Raw genomic sequence first — 16,119 nt, 5'->3', positions numbered from 1 at the left:
CTAAAAAAAAACGTGACCCAGATGAGCAAGATGAAGGGGATTTTAATACCACTACAGAGAGTCTACAAAGTCATGCAAACAAAAGCGAGTCTTCATGAAACACAACTCAAAATAAGCTTCCACTTTTAAAGCCCTGCCCTGCCTCTTTAACGGGTCATGGGGAGAACATGGGTTCAGGGAGGTGTAGGGAGGGCATCCTCCCCCGTTCATTCCTTGACAGGGCTGTCCCGTTACAACACCAGAGTGTGGAGGGGGGAAACGCTGCGTTATTACAACTACCAAGCTTTTGCGCTCTGCCATTTTGACGAACACCCACCGACATCGGAACTCGGACGTGGCTGGTCCACAGGAAAAAGTCCGGATAACGTCCCGAACGTGTGGCCTGCAAATGTTTTTGTGTGAGTATATCACCTTCGCGGTTTTCTGACACGTTTGTTGCAGGTTTTACTCTCGACTTACCAACTCGGGATGGATGTGTTTCGTCTAAAAGTCAGACGTAGTTAAATGAACCCCCCACATGTGTTGCTCATGCAATAACATTGTGCGCATACCGTTATGTTAAGAGCGACCCAAACAACGCCAGACGCGACTAGTTATACTCGGGACAAGTTTTCGCTCCCAAAACAATGGACCGTTTCGGCACCAGAAGCGGGCCTCTTATAAACATCCCGGGCCTACCTAAACGGTCTCTGATCTGACCCACTTGGAACATTCTCCGGTTGTAAACCTACGTGATTGTAAACGCATAATGAGTGCAATCCGCGAATATGCGATCGAATAAGCCAAGGGAAGTTGGACTCATACATATTATAGGTTACAGAGTGAGTGTGTTGCGTAGCTCGGACCAGGGCTGGGATCAATCAGATCTCTAAATCGAACAGGAAACATGGGAATGTTTCGCTCCAGGGATTAAGGCTGTTCTTTCCATTCTGGATGGACGGCTGCTCATCACAAACAATAACTTTTTGCAAAAGAGTTAAAGTGCTCTAATTAAGGAAAACTGGATTTCATTATAAAGCGGCCGGTTGAAAACGTGAAAAGAATGCCCTTCTTGTTCAAACACAGGCATGATAAGGGTGATAAATGTCCAGTAGGCCTAAATCAGTTGTAATTAAATATCACAGCTTGCAGCAACCTGAGAGAGCTTGCCAAAGTCTTGAGGCAATACAGGAAGCAGCCAGGCAGTTAACATTGGCTCTCCGTTGGTTGCTTAAATGCTCTCATTTAATTTTTCGTTTTTATTGTAAAACACTAATTATTTCCTGTAGTCTCTGTGACCCTTCTTAAAAAAAGATCCCACACCTGTAAACCCCTAGGCATGGGATAGTCTGTTATTCCGTAAAAGCTTTGCTTGGTCATCTGCTTGTCTGTTATGCCATGAAAGGCATCACTGCTTTGAAGAGCTGAAGATTAGATAGGCCTATCTTAAAGTGAGTTGATAAAGACACAATCTACCACATATTTGCTGTCAGATCTCATAAAAAAAAAAGCCTAATGGTATTTCCTGTGTGAAAAGCAGCTTGTCCCAGAGGAATGTGTGGAATTCCTTCCCTGTCCTCAGCAGAGAATAAGCTTGGTTGCTAAAAATGCTACCGGCCTCTACAAAGTTTACACATAAACTCCGGAGTTGATGTTGACTCTGTGGTTCTTCCGAACTGAGATAATGGGGTAACGAAAGTGGATAACTTGCTCCGTCCTTCTTTGTTTGTATTGTTTCACTCAGACAACATGCCTCTGCCCCTCCTCATAAAACAGAATGGGCATCAGTGGACAGAAAACATGGACAGATCTGAATAATTCACTCATCACAGTGCAGCCGAAACATTCTGTCTGGTCAGCCCCATTATCTTGAATCGCTTCTCTAAGTCCCACAGTTATTTATAGAGAGAGGGGGTATTTGCACACTGGTTGTCTTCACCATGCAAGAAATAGCTGTGATCACGAAGCAAGGCTGTAATTGTGGTTTTGTGTCTTCAATTATTTCTTTCCCTCATATTCAAATCTGCAGGGAAATGAGGCTCTGTGTCTTGTGTCATGATGAGGGGTGTTGGAAGAGGATCAAAATGCAGATTTAATGTTTGGCCCAGCAATGACAATGAAGAACAACAAATGGTTTATAGTCTATATAAAACTACAAAGACAACCTTTTTCTGTATCCAATCCAATTGTTCTACCCCATAGTACTGCAATTATTATGCTGCTACATCTTCTAATGTAGTCTAGCTAGCTATTCTCAGTACCAGTTAGTGTAGAGTATTACAATCTGCTCTGAGCCGTAGCCTAATTCTCACAGTTGACTTGGCGCCGTGATGATGAGACAGGAAGATGTTTGGCACCAACACTAGTCTCATGCCATTAGGAGGGGTAAACATGTGTTCCCTAGGTTTAATACTAGCATTAGTAAATATTTAATTAGGATTTTGATGTCTGGGATGTTATTTGTTAGTTGATGTGAACTTCAGCCTGGAATACAGCCTCAAATATTAAATTGCCTGAAAGAATGTTTAAAAATCTGCTACATCTCTGTTAAAATATTTACATATGCCAGATTATTATTTTGTTATGTAAAACTAGATTACAGGATTGCTGCTGTGGCAAAGAGTTTGGCTTTTTTCCATTGCATGTTATAACATCTGAATGATGTCAACTTCTATCTCAGAAAATGCGTCTGTTTGCCATGTGCTGTTCAGAAAGTTATTTAGTTGTGAAGAGAATGCACTCCTGTTAACCGTTTTTATATAAATGTTTGTATTTATATACATTTTAACATTTAAAAAGAGATCTAGTTTAAAAATATCTGAAATTAAATATGAGTGGTGGTGAATCTCAAGAGTTGACAAAATTACTAATTTTCTTAAAGGTTGTTAATATTCACAAGAGAACAAAGAATAGGCTGTTGTTTAGTCATTTATCAGGAAAAATCAATGGCGAATGGTATATGGTCTCATTAGCTAGTTAGCTTTAAGTGTGTGTATGCGTAAGTGTTCTGTTTTCTTAGACTGAACTTTTAGGAATTATTAACAACAATAATAACTTGGATGTTTTCTTTCCTGTTTTGTTACAGAGGTCCAGTAAAACAGAGTCCAGCCTTCCCAGGAAGGAGGATTTGATAACATCTGGCAACCAAGATAAGCCCAGTGATGTGTTCCATGAAAAACACAAACTGGGTGACCTTTGAGGATGACAGCACCCCCATCTCCTCGCCCCCAAAATCCCTATCATCATCAGGACAACCCAACAAACGATCGGTGCCCCGTCCTAATGGCCTCAAGTTGGAGATCCCGTCTGTGAGAGATACCTCCTGGAACTTCAACGGTCTCCTCGAATCCCCACACTTACCATTAAGTCCCAATGGAAGATCCTCCGTTCCCTGCAACACTCCTTTTTGCACTCCTGTCAGCAGCATTCCAAGTACAACATCTCCGTTCAACTTTGCCCAAAGGACACAGGAAAGGAGTGAGGTCGTTCAGCACAGTCTCTCCAGCACGTCTCCTTCCTCGTCCACGGGGACGGGGAGTAGCCCACGGGCCTGCAGTCAGACGTCAGAGGGACCCAGCCTCTCTACCTCCTCACGGGGGAACCGTGGTCATTACAACCCCTTCTGGGACAGAACCGACCCCAGTGTGGATTTAGAGAGCTCCTCTTCAGACTCTGAATGTGACAATGCCCCGCCTCGCTTTTTTATCCGGACCAAAGATGGCGGCGTGCCGCAACGTGACCAACTTCAGAACTCATTTTCTTATATTTGCCACAAACTGGAGGGCCTACGAGCAGGGACCGAGGAGTTGGAAGGAGACGGAGACAGGGAGTCGAGTTGCAAAACAAAGTTAAAATCCAGGCTGTCACAGGAGGCAACAACACAGTTTGTTCCTCAGGGTCTGTTCCGCGGCCAGAAGAGAGACGGCTGGTCCTTGATGCTCCGGATTCCTGAGAAGAAGAACCGCATGTCCTCTCGCCAGTGGGGGCCCATCTACCTTCGGCTCCTGGCAGGGGGAGTGCTCCAGATGTACTACGAGAGAGGGCTGGAGAAGCCCTTCAAGGAGTTCCAGCTCCTCGCTCACTGCCGACCGTCGGAGCCCAAGCTGGAGAGCCACGGCGAGCCCCGGAAGATCCTCACGGTCAAGGTGGAGCACTTCTCTTACGCGGAGAAGAAGCGCTACCATCCCAAGCTGGAGGTGACCCACGAGGCCGAAGTAGAGCAACTGCTGAAGTTTGGCACCATGGAGCACGGCGACATGGAGGACCTCCTGGCCTCCATCGAGGAGGAGATCTTCAGGTTGCCCGTACCTCACCAGACACGGCGGCACTATGAGGAGCAGGAGTTCGCCCTGCAGATAACGGATCACCTGTGGGTACAGCTGGACAAGGCCGGCGGCGTCATCGACCGCGCGGCCTTCACGCAGATCCACTGTTTGGCCTTTCTGAACGGGGAGGCGGACTGTTTCCTGGCACTGAACGACCTGGGGCTCCTCCGCTTCGACTCCAGCTACACTAACGAGGGGGACTCGGAGGCCTGGATGGAGATCACCGACTGCCACTTCCACAACTGCATCAACGAGGTGGAGTTCCAGAGGTCGCGGCTCATTAAGTTCTCCCCGCCAGACGCGTGCCGGGCGGAGCTGATGCGGTTCAAGACCATGGTTCTGGGCTGCACCGAGCTGCCGTTCTCCGTGAAGGCGGTGGTCACGGTGCAGGGCGCCTACGTCGAGCTCCAGGCCTTCCTGAACGTGTCGGCGGGTTTCCCCAGCTCCGCCACGGCGAGTGACACGCAGCCACTCTGCGAGAACTTGGTGATTTGGATCCCGGTGCCGGGGGACTGGGTCAAAGTGTCCCAGACGGTGGCCTTACTGCGCCAGAGGTCGCTGAAGGCCCGCATGAACAGGAACACGTGTCTGGGTGCTGTCAGCGCCGAGGAGTCCCAACCGGTCATGCACGTTTCTCTTGGCACCGTGAAGTATGAGAATGTATTTTCGGCTATCGTCTGGAGAATTGACAAACTTCCGACGAAAAATACCGGTAAGAAGACGTCATATAATATACTCGACTAAGTGGGAACTTGAGTGTTTATTTAAACACACTTTCAAACAATTCCAGAGTGGTCACGCATCGAACTGCTATGCTTAATCATGCCATCAACATATTGAAAGCAGTTGAATCAGATTTGCCTGCCGTCTAGTGGTCAAATGTATTAACTGCAACTGTTTTTTATTTATTTTTTCTCTTCTCGCAGCCGTCAACCATCCTCACTCATTGTCTTGCAAGCTGGAACTAGGATCTGACCAGGAAATCCCACACGACTGGTACCCCTTCGTCACGATGGAGTGTGAGATCCTGGGGGCAGTGGTCTCCCAGACCAGAATCAGGTCCCTGGGCACGGTGAACGACATCCAGCCACAGAAACACGTCACCAGCTGGACCCGGTATCACTGTCAGGTGAGATGTCGAGCCGTGCTGGCCTGATGATGTGTACAAAGTAAACATCAAACCAAGATGGATGCTGAGCTACAACATCTCTAACCGACTGATCTGTCCTCTTAGGTTGAAATTGAAAGGAAGTGGATTGAGACGGAGACGGAGAAGCAAGCTGCGTGTGTGACACAGTGAACTCTTTGCCAAATCGTCTTCTCACAGAGGGAAATGACCCTTGGTGACACTCGTGGTGTTAAATTAATCTAATCACATGATAGTAGCCTTTGTACCATTATAGTGGACCAATTCTGTTTCCTTTTACAAAGGCTCAAATAGTCTTAACATTTTAAACCATATGATATGTCCTTTGTCTAGCACTTTATATTTTTAAAATTATAATAATATTAATATATGTATGTCTGTATTTGCTTTTGTATGCCTCTGTCAAGGACTGGCACCCTTTGCAAACATAATAAATGTGGTATGTATTGTATTGTATATTGTGTATGTAATAGTAATCAACATGGACAATAATCAATATTTGGTGTAAACATTTATTCAGGAAATGATTTTGCGTATTTGACCAAATGTTTTATGTACACATTTTCGCAACATCCAAAGAGAAATTGTATTTGTCATTCATATAACTTTATATCAAGACAAGGCAAACGCTTTGATCGATGCTCCCGACCCGCTCGCTCTCATCCTGACCACGCCCCTTACCTCACCTGGTTCCCAGGCCTCTCTCGCGCACCCCGGAGCGGCAGTGATTGATCATTGATTGGCAATGCCATGGGACACGTTGTCACCTGTGTGCATACGGCGATGCAACCGCATTTTCCCTCTGTATAGTGTTCAGCGGCATTACATGTAGGCTAACTGACAAAGTTGCAATTTGAATACTTCATGTTCTAATACGTTCGTCCATTTGAACACTATGTTGGGCAACCCGGGAAACGTGGTAAGCGAAGGTTTTTGCTGTCGTTATCTGTCAATTCACGCGTCTACTGAAATGTGTGCGCATAGCTAATGTTAGCTTTGTGAGCTAATGTGTCATTAACCTTCTCTATGAAATGGCTGTCTCAGGCCAAACTGTACATGTCTATCATTGAGGATGTGGTTGAAAGTATGCGGGAACTTATTTTGGACGAAGGACTTGAGGACCGCGTCCTAGACGATTTGAAGCGAGTGAGTCAAAGCTTTCAAACTGTTAAAATGTTCTTGAGAAACGCCGAACTTTCGTCAAAAACACATTCGTCAAAATTATCAAGACGCTATTCTACATGTGGCGGCTTTTCTACAGATGTGGGAGGCAAAGGTGATGGCGTCGAAGGCGCTGGAAGACATAAGGCATAACAACATCACCTCTTCAAAGTTTGTGCTCCAGCTCCCTGCCCATTACAACCACTCAGATGAGGACCGCAGGCCCAGAGGTAGACATGGGGACACGGTCACCTACCCCACCTATTGATGTCTTCTTAACTAAAACATCCGTTGTTGGTTACTTGAAGATGATTACATGATTTGGGCATGGTTTAATTATTTGAATCATCAATTGATATTTTTTATATATTCCAATGTTACAACTTCAGTTGCAGTTGGGATACCTACAAGTCAAAATGCATTTCATTTCCCTCTCAAGGTAAGTTTTAAAATTTACAAAATAAACTGCGTTACATATTTTGTGGTCATCCGATATTTAAAATGACTAAATTACATACGAGAAACATCTCCACATTTACAAGTTAAAAAAAATAATATTAGATTAATCAAATGTTTGATGTTGGATCATTAATCTCTAATCAGACTGCCATATGTGGGTCATACTACATTTCAGACTGGACACTTTTCCATTCATGTTTTTTTCTCATTAACAAACGGCACAAAGTGCATCTTGGCTTAATCTTCCAGAAAATGACATATTTGCACAATTGTCTTGCATTATACAGAAAGGCACTGAGACCCTTGCTACATTCTCTCTTCCTCCTGGGTTGTCCTACCCAGTGCAAATACCAGCAGGGGTGACTCTGCAAACTGCCTCAGGTAAGCCATTTGTAGGTTACCTTTTACAGGACCACATTTCTAGTATAACATGAGCTAATTCGGTTAAATTTCCGTCTTGTTTTCCCCAGGTCAACTTTACAAAGTAAACGTTCCAGTAGTAGTAACCCAGGGCCCTGCTGGCAGCAACCCCTTCTCCCAAACCACACAGAAGATAATCAGTTGGAGAGAGTCCAGTGCCCCTCAACCAGCCGGCGGCACTTTGTCAGTCAAAACTGTTGTGCCTAAAGTGGGGCCAGCTTCAACAACAACCCTCGTACCACCACCACCAACATCTCAGCCACCACCAGCATTTCAGCCACCACCAGCATTTCAGCCACCACCAGCATTTCAGCCACCACCAGCCTTTCAGCCACCAGCAGGATCTCAGCCACCAGCAGGATCTCAGCCACCAGCAGCATCTCAGCCACCAGCAGCATCTCAGCCACCACCAGCATCTCAGCCACCACCAGCATCTCAGCCACCAGCAGGATCTCAGCCACCGCAGCCACAAAAAAACCTCAGTTATAACCCAAGTCAGGAAAACGCTGCTTCCCATCAGGTTCCTCCGGTTCCTCTTGCTGTGAACCTGCACTCTCAAGTCTTCCAACAGCAACCAGAGGTGATGATGGAAGGGGGGTTCCAGCCAGGCCAGGAGCCTGGTGCAGTAGGTGTGGACACACCCATCTCCGAGTTCTTCTCGGAGTCTCTCGAGACGTTGGCACAGGCCCCAGCAGGTTCGGTCTCTAAAGACATTGACGATATCCTGAAACAAGTGATCGAAGATGAGATGAACAAGGCTGTTACTGAGGTAATACATTTGTTTTCATGTTCATCCATAAGCCTTAAACATACTTATTTTTCACGTGCTTATGTCTTATCCCCGCCCTAAAACTCAGTTCGGTATCTGAGGTTACTTTCCATTCCGTAATTTTATATCCCCCCCCCCCCCTCCGATTTACCACCAAGCCGGTATTTTCTAGCTACCCTGAGTTGTTGGATATTGTTCAACTGGACGGTCCTCTTGACAACTCGGATATCGAGGCAGAAGATGAAGTCGCGCTGGAAGATAACGATTTCCTGGGCATGATCAATGCAGAGGCGATCAGGGCCGGCAGCAGCGCGGGGGACAGCCCCTCTTCCAGCAGTGACAGCGATGCAGTGGATGAGCTCGCTGATGTTGTTGAAGAGGTATGTTCAGACTGGTGTAAGTGACTGCTTGATTCCCCCAAAGGTTTCAATATGCTGGGCTTTTTTTTTTTTTTTTTAACATTTTGATGCTCCATATATCTAATGGCACTTCAAGAGATCATACAATAGTTTGGTACCTGTTGGAGCCCTTTAAATTCAACTTGTATATCAGCCCTTTTAACGTATCTGAGTAAAAAAAATAGGATTTTGGATCATGCAAAATGTATTTGAATATAACGGGTGCAAAAAACCTTTTTGAAACTTCACTAGGATCCTTTGAATTCGGGAGACGATGTGCACGACCAGGACATCCCTGACCTCTTCGACACAGACAATGTGATCGTGTGCCAGTATGACAAGGTACTTGGTCCATTCACCACACATTCACATTTGCCCTTGTATGCTTTCACTGGTATTACTTTGGTTGCTGTTTACTCTGACAGATTCACCGCAGCAAGAACCGCTGGAAGTTCCATCTGAAGGACGCGGTGATGTGCTATGGAGGCAGAGACTACGTGTTCTCTAAGGCAATCGGAGAGGCGGAGTGGTGATTACTTTAGTGTCTGGTTTCAGGGACTGAAGAACCAAGCACCGATCATGACACTGACGAGTCCACCTTTTTATTTTGTTTTTTTTTCTGCCTTTCTTGCATTGCAAAGAGAATTTATTGTCTGTATTTATTTATTTATTTTTAGTTATTGAGGAGTATTCTTTGTTGTTGGATGTATTCTTTATATCGCGTTGCATATGCCTCCATAACTATGACGCTGAATGAAAAATTCTACTGTTTTCTACCAAGGCACATAAAATATGTTACAAAACCAATTAACGCTGTTGCTTTCTCTGAAATCCTATACAAAAAGTTAGACACTGAACAGAACGGTCCTAAATACTGAACTCGAGGCATGGTTGCCTGGCTCCTTGGCTTGCTGATTATTCATTTGTCACATTTCTGTTCTTGGACGGCATGTTTATTTACTGCAAAACTCAAATAAACACATGCAAAAATTCAAACTTTTACTTTTAGTCTGACACACAAACTGGACTGCAAACTAAATTTCAACTCCATCAATCGAGTTCTATTGGAAAATAAGTGAGGCCTACGAATCATTTTTCAAGTAATTCTTTATTACAAAAATTGAGTGTGCATTACATTCATATTAAACTGGACAGAAGTAGTGTGTGAAAGAGTTGGTGCTGTCTGCATTCATGGGATATTTCCTGAGTTACCCTCAGGAGCCAGGAACCCTTGACTCACAAGTCGGTCTCTCAACGCTCCGGCGAGATCTCTAATCATCAGGTAGCACCAGACTACTGAGGAACCCCGTCATGATGCCATCGCTGTTCTGCAGAATGTCTGAAGGAACTCTGTCTACCAAATGCACAGTGTAACGATATACAGTTGTGACATAAGACCTATAATTAAACCAAAGAAGACTTAGAACCACATGATTTCCCAGTATGCTCTTGTGTTCCCCTAACAAATAGTCTGTCATTGCAGCCCATTTTATCTGTACTCATCTCTTGAATTGCGGTACTTAATTCCCTTTTTGGTGGGCTGTTCAAGTGCTAATGACCTGTCTGTCTACATCTTTGTCGATACATGAGCTGCTTATCGTTCTCTTGACCGAAGCACAACGAAAAGGTTTTTTTATTGATGTTTTCAGCAGATAGCCATTCCGAGCCGGGACAATTTTTGACCAATCGAGATAACGACCAAGTGATGATAGTCTGTGATCATGTCTCTCCTTTGTTGAGTAAGCAACCCTGCATTTTGATGTGATAGGCATAGAAGTTAAACAAGGGGGGTCTGACGCCTGACAGTTTGTTGTTGGCAATGATCGTGCGCACGGGCTTCTTCTGGTTCCTGGAGATCCCAGGCTTGGTTTGGCAGGAGTCCCAGCGCTGAAGGAACCGCCAGAGGTCCCTGCGGAACGCCCTGGTGAAGATGGTGTACAGGAAGGGGTTGCACAGGGAGTTGATGGGGTAGAACAGGATGAGCAGGATCTTGGAGTGGGACACCGTGATGAGGGGCATACGCAGGGCTGCTGAAATGGCAAAGAAGGAGATGGGTGCCATGCAGAGAAAGTCGGTGAAGATGAGCACAGCCATGCGCTTTGCGATCTTGGTGTCTCCGTGGTGTGTGGTGAGCGCGGGGTTGCGGACGCTCAGGTAAATGCAGACATAGCACAGGCAGACCAGCGTGAAGGCCACGACCTTGAGGATCAGCAGAGCCATCACGTAGAACTGGGAGCCTCGCGTCTCGATGTCCATGGGCAGGCAGATGCTCACTTTGCTGTAGCTGCTGACCCCCACGAGAGGGAGCAGAGCCACCAATAGAGAGAAGCCCCAGCCTGCGGCCATTATGAACGACACGTGACGTAGCCGGAGCCGCTTGTGTAGGTGCATGGCGTTGGTGATGGTGTGCCAACGTTCCAGGCTGATCACGGTCAGGGTGTAGACCGACAGTTCACTGGCAAACATCGTCAAGAATCCTGCAACGCTGCAGCCCGGACCAGTCTGCCAGTCAACGGCGTGGTTATAGTACTGAGGGCTAGAGTAGGAATCCATGGCTGCAATCAGCAACAGGTAGAGCCCCATGCAGAGGTCTGCGAAGGCCAGGTTACAGATTAGAAATCGGGAAATGGTCAACTTCTGGTGGCTAACCAGGAGGATAACCAACACGCCCAGATTGCCGGCCACTGCGGAGAGTGTTATGACCCAGGTTATGGAGCGGAGGAAGGAGTAGCCCAGCAAGTCCTCGCAGGGGTTGAAGGCATCGGGCTTTGGGGTGCACTTGATGAAGGAACTGTTCAGGCAGTCCAGTTCCATGTCCGGATACTGGGAGGTGATGTAATCGATTCCGTACAAACCATCGTCTGCTGGTTCCCTATGGAGTAAACACGGTTAAAATAATTGTAAAATCTGTCAAGCTGGTGAAAAGCTAGATGGGAAAAAGCGAACAAGGCCTTGTGTGTTTGCGCAACAAAACATGTCCTTACATGTCCGCCTCGTTGACATCACAGAGCCTTGTGAGGTTCTTTAATGCACTTTCCCTTTTGATGTAAATGTTTGGGAGACAACATAGTTACAGCAGAGTACCCCGGGAATTAAAACATACATCTGTCACAGTTAAGCCTTTAAGGAGTTGTATTGTTGTTTGTGATGGCGTGAAATGATGAGAAGAAATGATGAGAAGATTGTGTTTACTGCTGCGGTTCGTGTTCTGCTACCTCTGTTTCCTTTGGAAGGCACAACAGTGGCTGGGGTACGTCAGGTTAGCTTCCCGCAGTTCAGTAAAGCTTTCTAGTGGGGGCAGGACCTTCAGAGTGTAGGCAGACACCGCTGTCAGGAACCTCACCTGCGTCAACCCTTCAGCGGGGAACGAACTCAGGGCTGTGGAGGAAATATCCCTGCAGAAGGAACCAGAGAAATGTATAAACAAGCATTAGGCTTAGAGGGATAATTAGCTGTTTTGCAAGATATTGACATTAGAACAAAAGCCAAAGGCCTGTCTAGCTCGTGAAGACTGTTTGATGTGTATGATATGCAGGTTTGCCGTCCATTACCCAGTTTGTATTCTGTATGCTGTGTTAATTGCACCATTAATCATGTTAATGTCCACATTCAATTGAAAAACGAATTGATGATGACCAGATTTTCAATAGAATCATCGCTGAAGCATGCTATGGCTCGATAGCAGTTATTTTTGAGTGAGTTGAGAGGTTATTAGAAGTGCCTATTTTGTCCAATAGGGGGCAGTAAAGGCAGAGACACACGTACAGCCAACTGCATTATCAGCCACTGGCACTTACAGCACAATTGGTCCCAAAGCACCGTCAAAAGCACCTTCATGGATATGGTAGAGATGTTTGTTGTCTCTTAAATCTCTGAAAGACACATTTAATTATACAGGTTAACTCAGAAACTTTAATTTGTAGGCCATTGAAAGATAAATCTGTGCTATTTTCTGGATTTTTTTGGCATCTCGGTCGAAGCAGCAAGGAACTATTAACATTCCTGGAATTGATTGTCTTCATCACTTTACACTTAGTAAAGAACTGAGTGGACTTCAGTTCAACTTGCGTTTCCATTTACAGAGACTAATGCACGGGGACAAAAGACATGTCCTTTCTATGTTTTGGCTTTTATAACTCCTACTTGCTGGTACATCGTGTTTCAACATCATTAATCATAAAATTAAATTCAACCATCTCACACAACTAATATTTTAGTACTTACAGGCTGTTTATCTTGGTTCCATTGAAGGCATGAGAATGAATTTCCTTGAAACCATTTCTGTACAGGTTCCTGTCAGGGACATTTCACAAATATTGCCAGTCAAATGGATATATCCCAGACGGATGTATCAAATACGGTTCACAAACTTCTGCATTCAATTATACATGTGCACTGAGACCTACCAAAACCATTCCTTATAAATTATGTCCAACAATTGCTCCTATATTAACCATGGTGGCCATGAAACATTTATATGCCACACATACTCACATGAAGATATAGTCCTCTGCAAAACCGTTGAAAGAGTTGGCCGGGATAGAGTCAATCTTTGTGTTATCCGCCATTTCTCTGGAAACGAAAAAAGGTTAAAGGCTTCGGGAACACCTTCATTAAGAAATATCCAGCGTTACGATTAGGTGGGGGAATTATTATTATTCATCAGATCAACAGTGGAGACAGATGCCTCAGCCCTGTGGGAGACAGCGCTGAGAATTGTGCGTTGGCGGTGTGAAGATAAGATAATAGTAACTCTCAGGCTTCGAGTTGACAGCCTTGGCCCCACACAGGCATGTGTTTGACGTGCATGACAAGATGATATAGGGACACAAAAGGACACAGTACCAGCCTCCTCTTCAAGCACCCAACTCAACCCCCATATGCAGCTATAATACGCATCCACTTACATGATGAAGTTGGACATGAGGGAGGAGACAGAGGTGAAGTCGGGGAAGTGCACCATGCCGGTATTGAGGATGCTCCTTTAAGACAGAAGTGGATTAGACCAAAACATAAAGGTTTACGCAGTTCAAGCTTTATATTCCATGGTTAAAGCACTACATTATTGTGACCTTTCGTTGATTAAAGAAACTCAATTGACACAACTACAAGTATGCGTGCTGTCATTTTGTCTCTATTGTTTATATTTAGTAGCATAATAGCTTCACAACTTCCTAATGGAAACAGTGTGGTGATTCGATTAGCCTGACATCAAAACATAAAATACAGAAGGCCAGGAGAGAATAAATTGCGTGCCTTAGTAAAATAACCCATACTGTTAACGAAATGAAATCCTTACAAGTACTCGAGTCTCGGAAGGTCAGTGAAAGCTCCTTTCTCAATATATCTCAGACTGATGATGTTCTGCAACGAGCTGCAGGAGCAAATAAACGACCAAAGAACACACGTGACCATAAATTAGGCTTGATTAAGGGCAACAACGCTGTGTGGTGTATACGTTTGTGTGTGTGTGCGTGTGTGTGTGTGTGTGTGCGTGTACGTGGGTGTGTGTGAGTGAATGTGCCTGCCTGTGTCTGTGTGTGTGTGTGTGTGAGTGAACTGGACTGTGTGTGTGTGTGTGTGTGTGTGTGTGTGTGTGTGTGTGTGTGTGTGTGTGTGTGTGTGTGTGTGTGTGTGTGTGTGTGTGTGTGTGTGTGTGTGTGTGTGTGCGTGAGTGAACTGGAGCCTTACATTTCAGACAAGCAGTGCAGGGAGAGGAATGCATGGCGCTGTATTTCTGTGACACTGACACTTTGGGAGATTTCACTGTGAGAATACAAGTTGAATTTGTTAATACTTTCAACAGGAGAAGTTAAAAGTCCTTATGATATTTTCAATTGATTCACTTCATTTCGCAGACAGAGATTTTCAATAGCTTCCAGGTTAACACAATTAAAAAAGGGACACAGCTCATTATATTAAAGTATTATATAACAACAAACATTTTAGATGTACCGGTGACAATCCTCTCTTTTCAATTTGATAATGCAGTTTTCTGTTTTATTTGATTATATCCCCCCTATCCTAAATTGACACGTTAATACAACACATTGCATTGTAATTACAACTGATAGGGGCTCCCATGGCCTTCTTAAGATTGGGCTTTTAGAGATGCTGTGCCAAGATTCTCCACATTAGTATCAGTGGTGGTTTAATTTGAGTCTCAGTGACATGAGATTGGTAGCCTGGATACCAGCCTGAACTCCGCCCACAAAATATTTGGTAATATTTCAATTAATAAACGTGGGACTATTGCCTAATCTATGTTATATATCTCTTCCTCTAGGGCTTTCTACCCTCGGGGTAAGAGCAGCCTATCCTAATCCAGACCAGAGTATTGATACATGCACGAGGGCAACTCACATTCTGGTCACGTTGATGTCTTTGAAGGCATGTCGTGGAACTATTTTCACGGACAAATGGCTGAGTCTTCTACAAGGTAACAGACAATGTGCACGGTGAGACATGATGACTAGAAAATGTCAATATAAATGTATCAATAATTTATAGATGTATTTATAAATAAATAAATAAATAAATAAATAAATAAAATACAAATACAAATCGGCTACTTACAATGGTCGAAAGGAAAGCCCACTTTCATGGATGCCCTGGGTCTCTTTGTTGCATCGAAACGTCTCCACCTTACAGCGACAGATCGCCGGACAGATGTAGGTCAGGCCGAAGCAGGTGTTCACCACACAGGACAGCGCGAAAAGTAGCCGTAGTGACCCCTGTGGAGCCATATGTGTCATCCTTTCTCCCGTAACCAAGTGGCCTGTACCCAACCACACGGTGTCCTTAAAGGAGATCTAGGTCTTTCCTAGATAGATAATGACTTTGTGTCTTCAAATGGCAAACTCCGGGAAGAGATTGAACCACTATGTCTGTTCACCTGCGCCTCGATTACGATTCCTCACATGCACGACGTCACTCACACACACAAGGACAAGCAGAAGTGAGCGCCGTCACTTGCGCTCTGTGCAGCAGACCAACGTGACGAGTAAACGCCCCATCAAGTTCATCAAGACGTGCGCGTCCAGCAGCCTAATCAAAGCAAAACAAACAAAATACAAAACAATGCACTCACTCATGAAGTCATTTTGAGACTCAAGGACTCAATAGGCGGAGAGCCAGCTCTCTGCATATGCCTGCAGTTTAGGACAGCAGACCAAATACTTGAGCAAAAACATTTATATTGTGAGCTTGGCATCTAGATATCGACAGCTAAAAAGATAGGCTACACAGGTCTTTTGGTGCCATGCATGCCTATGCAGGAGCTGTTTCTGAGCCATCTCAAAAGATTAGTTGCCAATTAAATTGTGTGTTTAGTTGTTATGGATACAAACTAAATCCAAACTAATCCTGATTACAAATGTAACTAAGGGGCAAGCTTTTCTATGTGGGGTGGACTCCCAGCTGAAAGGTCCTGGGTTCGATTTCCTTTTGTCTCCTCCAACA

At 44.9% G+C, this 16,119-nt stretch overlaps 3 protein-coding genes across 4 annotated transcripts; 2 read left to right on the top strand and 1 right to left on the bottom strand.

The window, feature by feature from the left end:
* Positions 1-7: 7 nt before the first annotated feature.
* On the top strand, positions 8-5,914 carry LOC130404369 (stonin-1). Its single transcript, XM_056609057.1, has 4 exons — positions 8-398; positions 3,065-5,016; positions 5,231-5,433; positions 5,539-5,914. The coding sequence occupies exons 2-4, from the start codon at positions 3,141-3,143 to the stop codon at positions 5,602-5,604; spliced, it is 2,145 nt and encodes a 714-aa protein (XP_056465032.1). The 5' UTR covers positions 8-398; positions 3,065-3,140; the 3' UTR covers positions 5,605-5,914.
* Positions 5,915-6,087: 173 nt separating this feature from the next.
* Positions 6,088-9,657, top strand: gtf2a1l (general transcription factor IIA, 1-like). 2 transcript variants are annotated; one of them, XM_056609060.1, is made up of 11 exons: positions 6,186-6,370; positions 6,496-6,597; positions 6,713-6,842; positions 7,002-7,051; positions 7,359-7,452; positions 7,542-7,741; positions 7,778-7,815; positions 7,849-8,260; positions 8,419-8,640; positions 8,911-9,000; positions 9,084-9,657. In XM_056609060.1, the coding sequence occupies exons 1-11, from the start codon at positions 6,347-6,349 to the stop codon at positions 9,189-9,191; spliced, it is 1,470 nt and encodes a 489-aa protein (XP_056465035.1). In that variant the 5' UTR covers positions 6,186-6,346; the 3' UTR covers positions 9,192-9,657. The 2 variants fall into 2 exon arrangements, with proteins under 2 accessions (XP_056465034.1, XP_056465035.1); XM_056609059.1 differs by having other exon boundaries at positions 6,088-6,370; positions 7,542-8,260.
* A 107-nt stretch (positions 9,658-9,764) lies between these two features.
* lhcgr (luteinizing hormone/choriogonadotropin receptor) lies at positions 9,765-15,479 on the bottom strand. Its single transcript, XM_056610100.1, has 11 exons — positions 15,235-15,479; positions 15,022-15,090; positions 14,350-14,424; positions 13,958-14,032; positions 13,566-13,640; positions 13,153-13,230; positions 12,883-12,951; positions 12,456-12,530; positions 11,874-12,053; positions 11,643-11,696; positions 9,765-11,530 (listed from the first exon to the last, which is right to left on the bottom strand). The coding sequence occupies exons 1-11, from the start codon at positions 15,411-15,413 to the stop codon at positions 10,378-10,380; spliced, it is 2,082 nt and encodes a 693-aa protein (XP_056466075.1). The 5' UTR covers positions 15,414-15,479; the 3' UTR covers positions 9,765-10,377.
* Between the last annotated feature and the right edge of the window lie 640 nt (positions 15,480-16,119).

This window comes from Gadus chalcogrammus, chromosome 15, assembly GCF_026213295.1.
Source record: "Gadus chalcogrammus isolate NIFS_2021 chromosome 15, NIFS_Gcha_1.0, whole genome shotgun sequence".
NCBI lineage: Eukaryota > Metazoa > Chordata > Actinopteri > Gadiformes > Gadidae > Gadus > Gadus chalcogrammus.
Note: the sequence above shows the minus strand (reverse complement) of the source record. Positions and strands in the feature narration are given on the sequence as shown.

Excerpts from the sequence above, each read along its gene's own strand:
- LOC130404369 (XM_056609057.1), top strand. The coding sequence starts at position 3,141 with ATGTGTTCCATGAAAAACACAAACTGGGTGACCTTTGAGGATGACAGC. Across the intron at positions 5,017-5,230 it reads ACTTCCGACGAAAAATACCG|CCGTCAACCATCCTCACTCA; the intron begins GTAAGAAGACGT and ends CTCTTCTCGCAG. Across the intron at positions 5,434-5,538 it reads GGACCCGGTATCACTGTCAG|GTTGAAATTGAAAGGAAGTG; the intron begins GTGAGATGTCGA and ends CTGTCCTCTTAG.
- gtf2a1l (XM_056609059.1), top strand. The coding sequence starts at position 6,347 with ATGTTGGGCAACCCGGGAAACGTG. Across the intron at positions 7,052-7,358 it reads CATTTCATTTCCCTCTCAAG|AAAGGCACTGAGACCCTTGC; the intron begins GTAAGTTTTAAA and ends TGCATTATACAG. Across the intron at positions 8,261-8,418 it reads TGAACAAGGCTGTTACTGAG|CCGGTATTTTCTAGCTACCC; the intron begins GTAATACATTTG and ends TTTACCACCAAG.
- lhcgr (XM_056610100.1), bottom strand. The coding sequence starts at position 15,413 with ATGACACATATGGCTCCACAGGGGTCACTACGGCTACTTTTCGCGCTG. Across the intron at positions 13,641-13,957 it reads CTTCCGAGACTCGAGTACTT|GAGCATCCTCAATACCGGCA; the intron begins GTAAGGATTTCA and ends TCTGTCTTAAAG. Across the intron at positions 12,531-12,882 it reads GGAACCAAGATAAACAGCCT|AGATTTAAGAGACAACAAAC; the intron begins GTAAGTACTAAA and ends TGTGTCTTTCAG.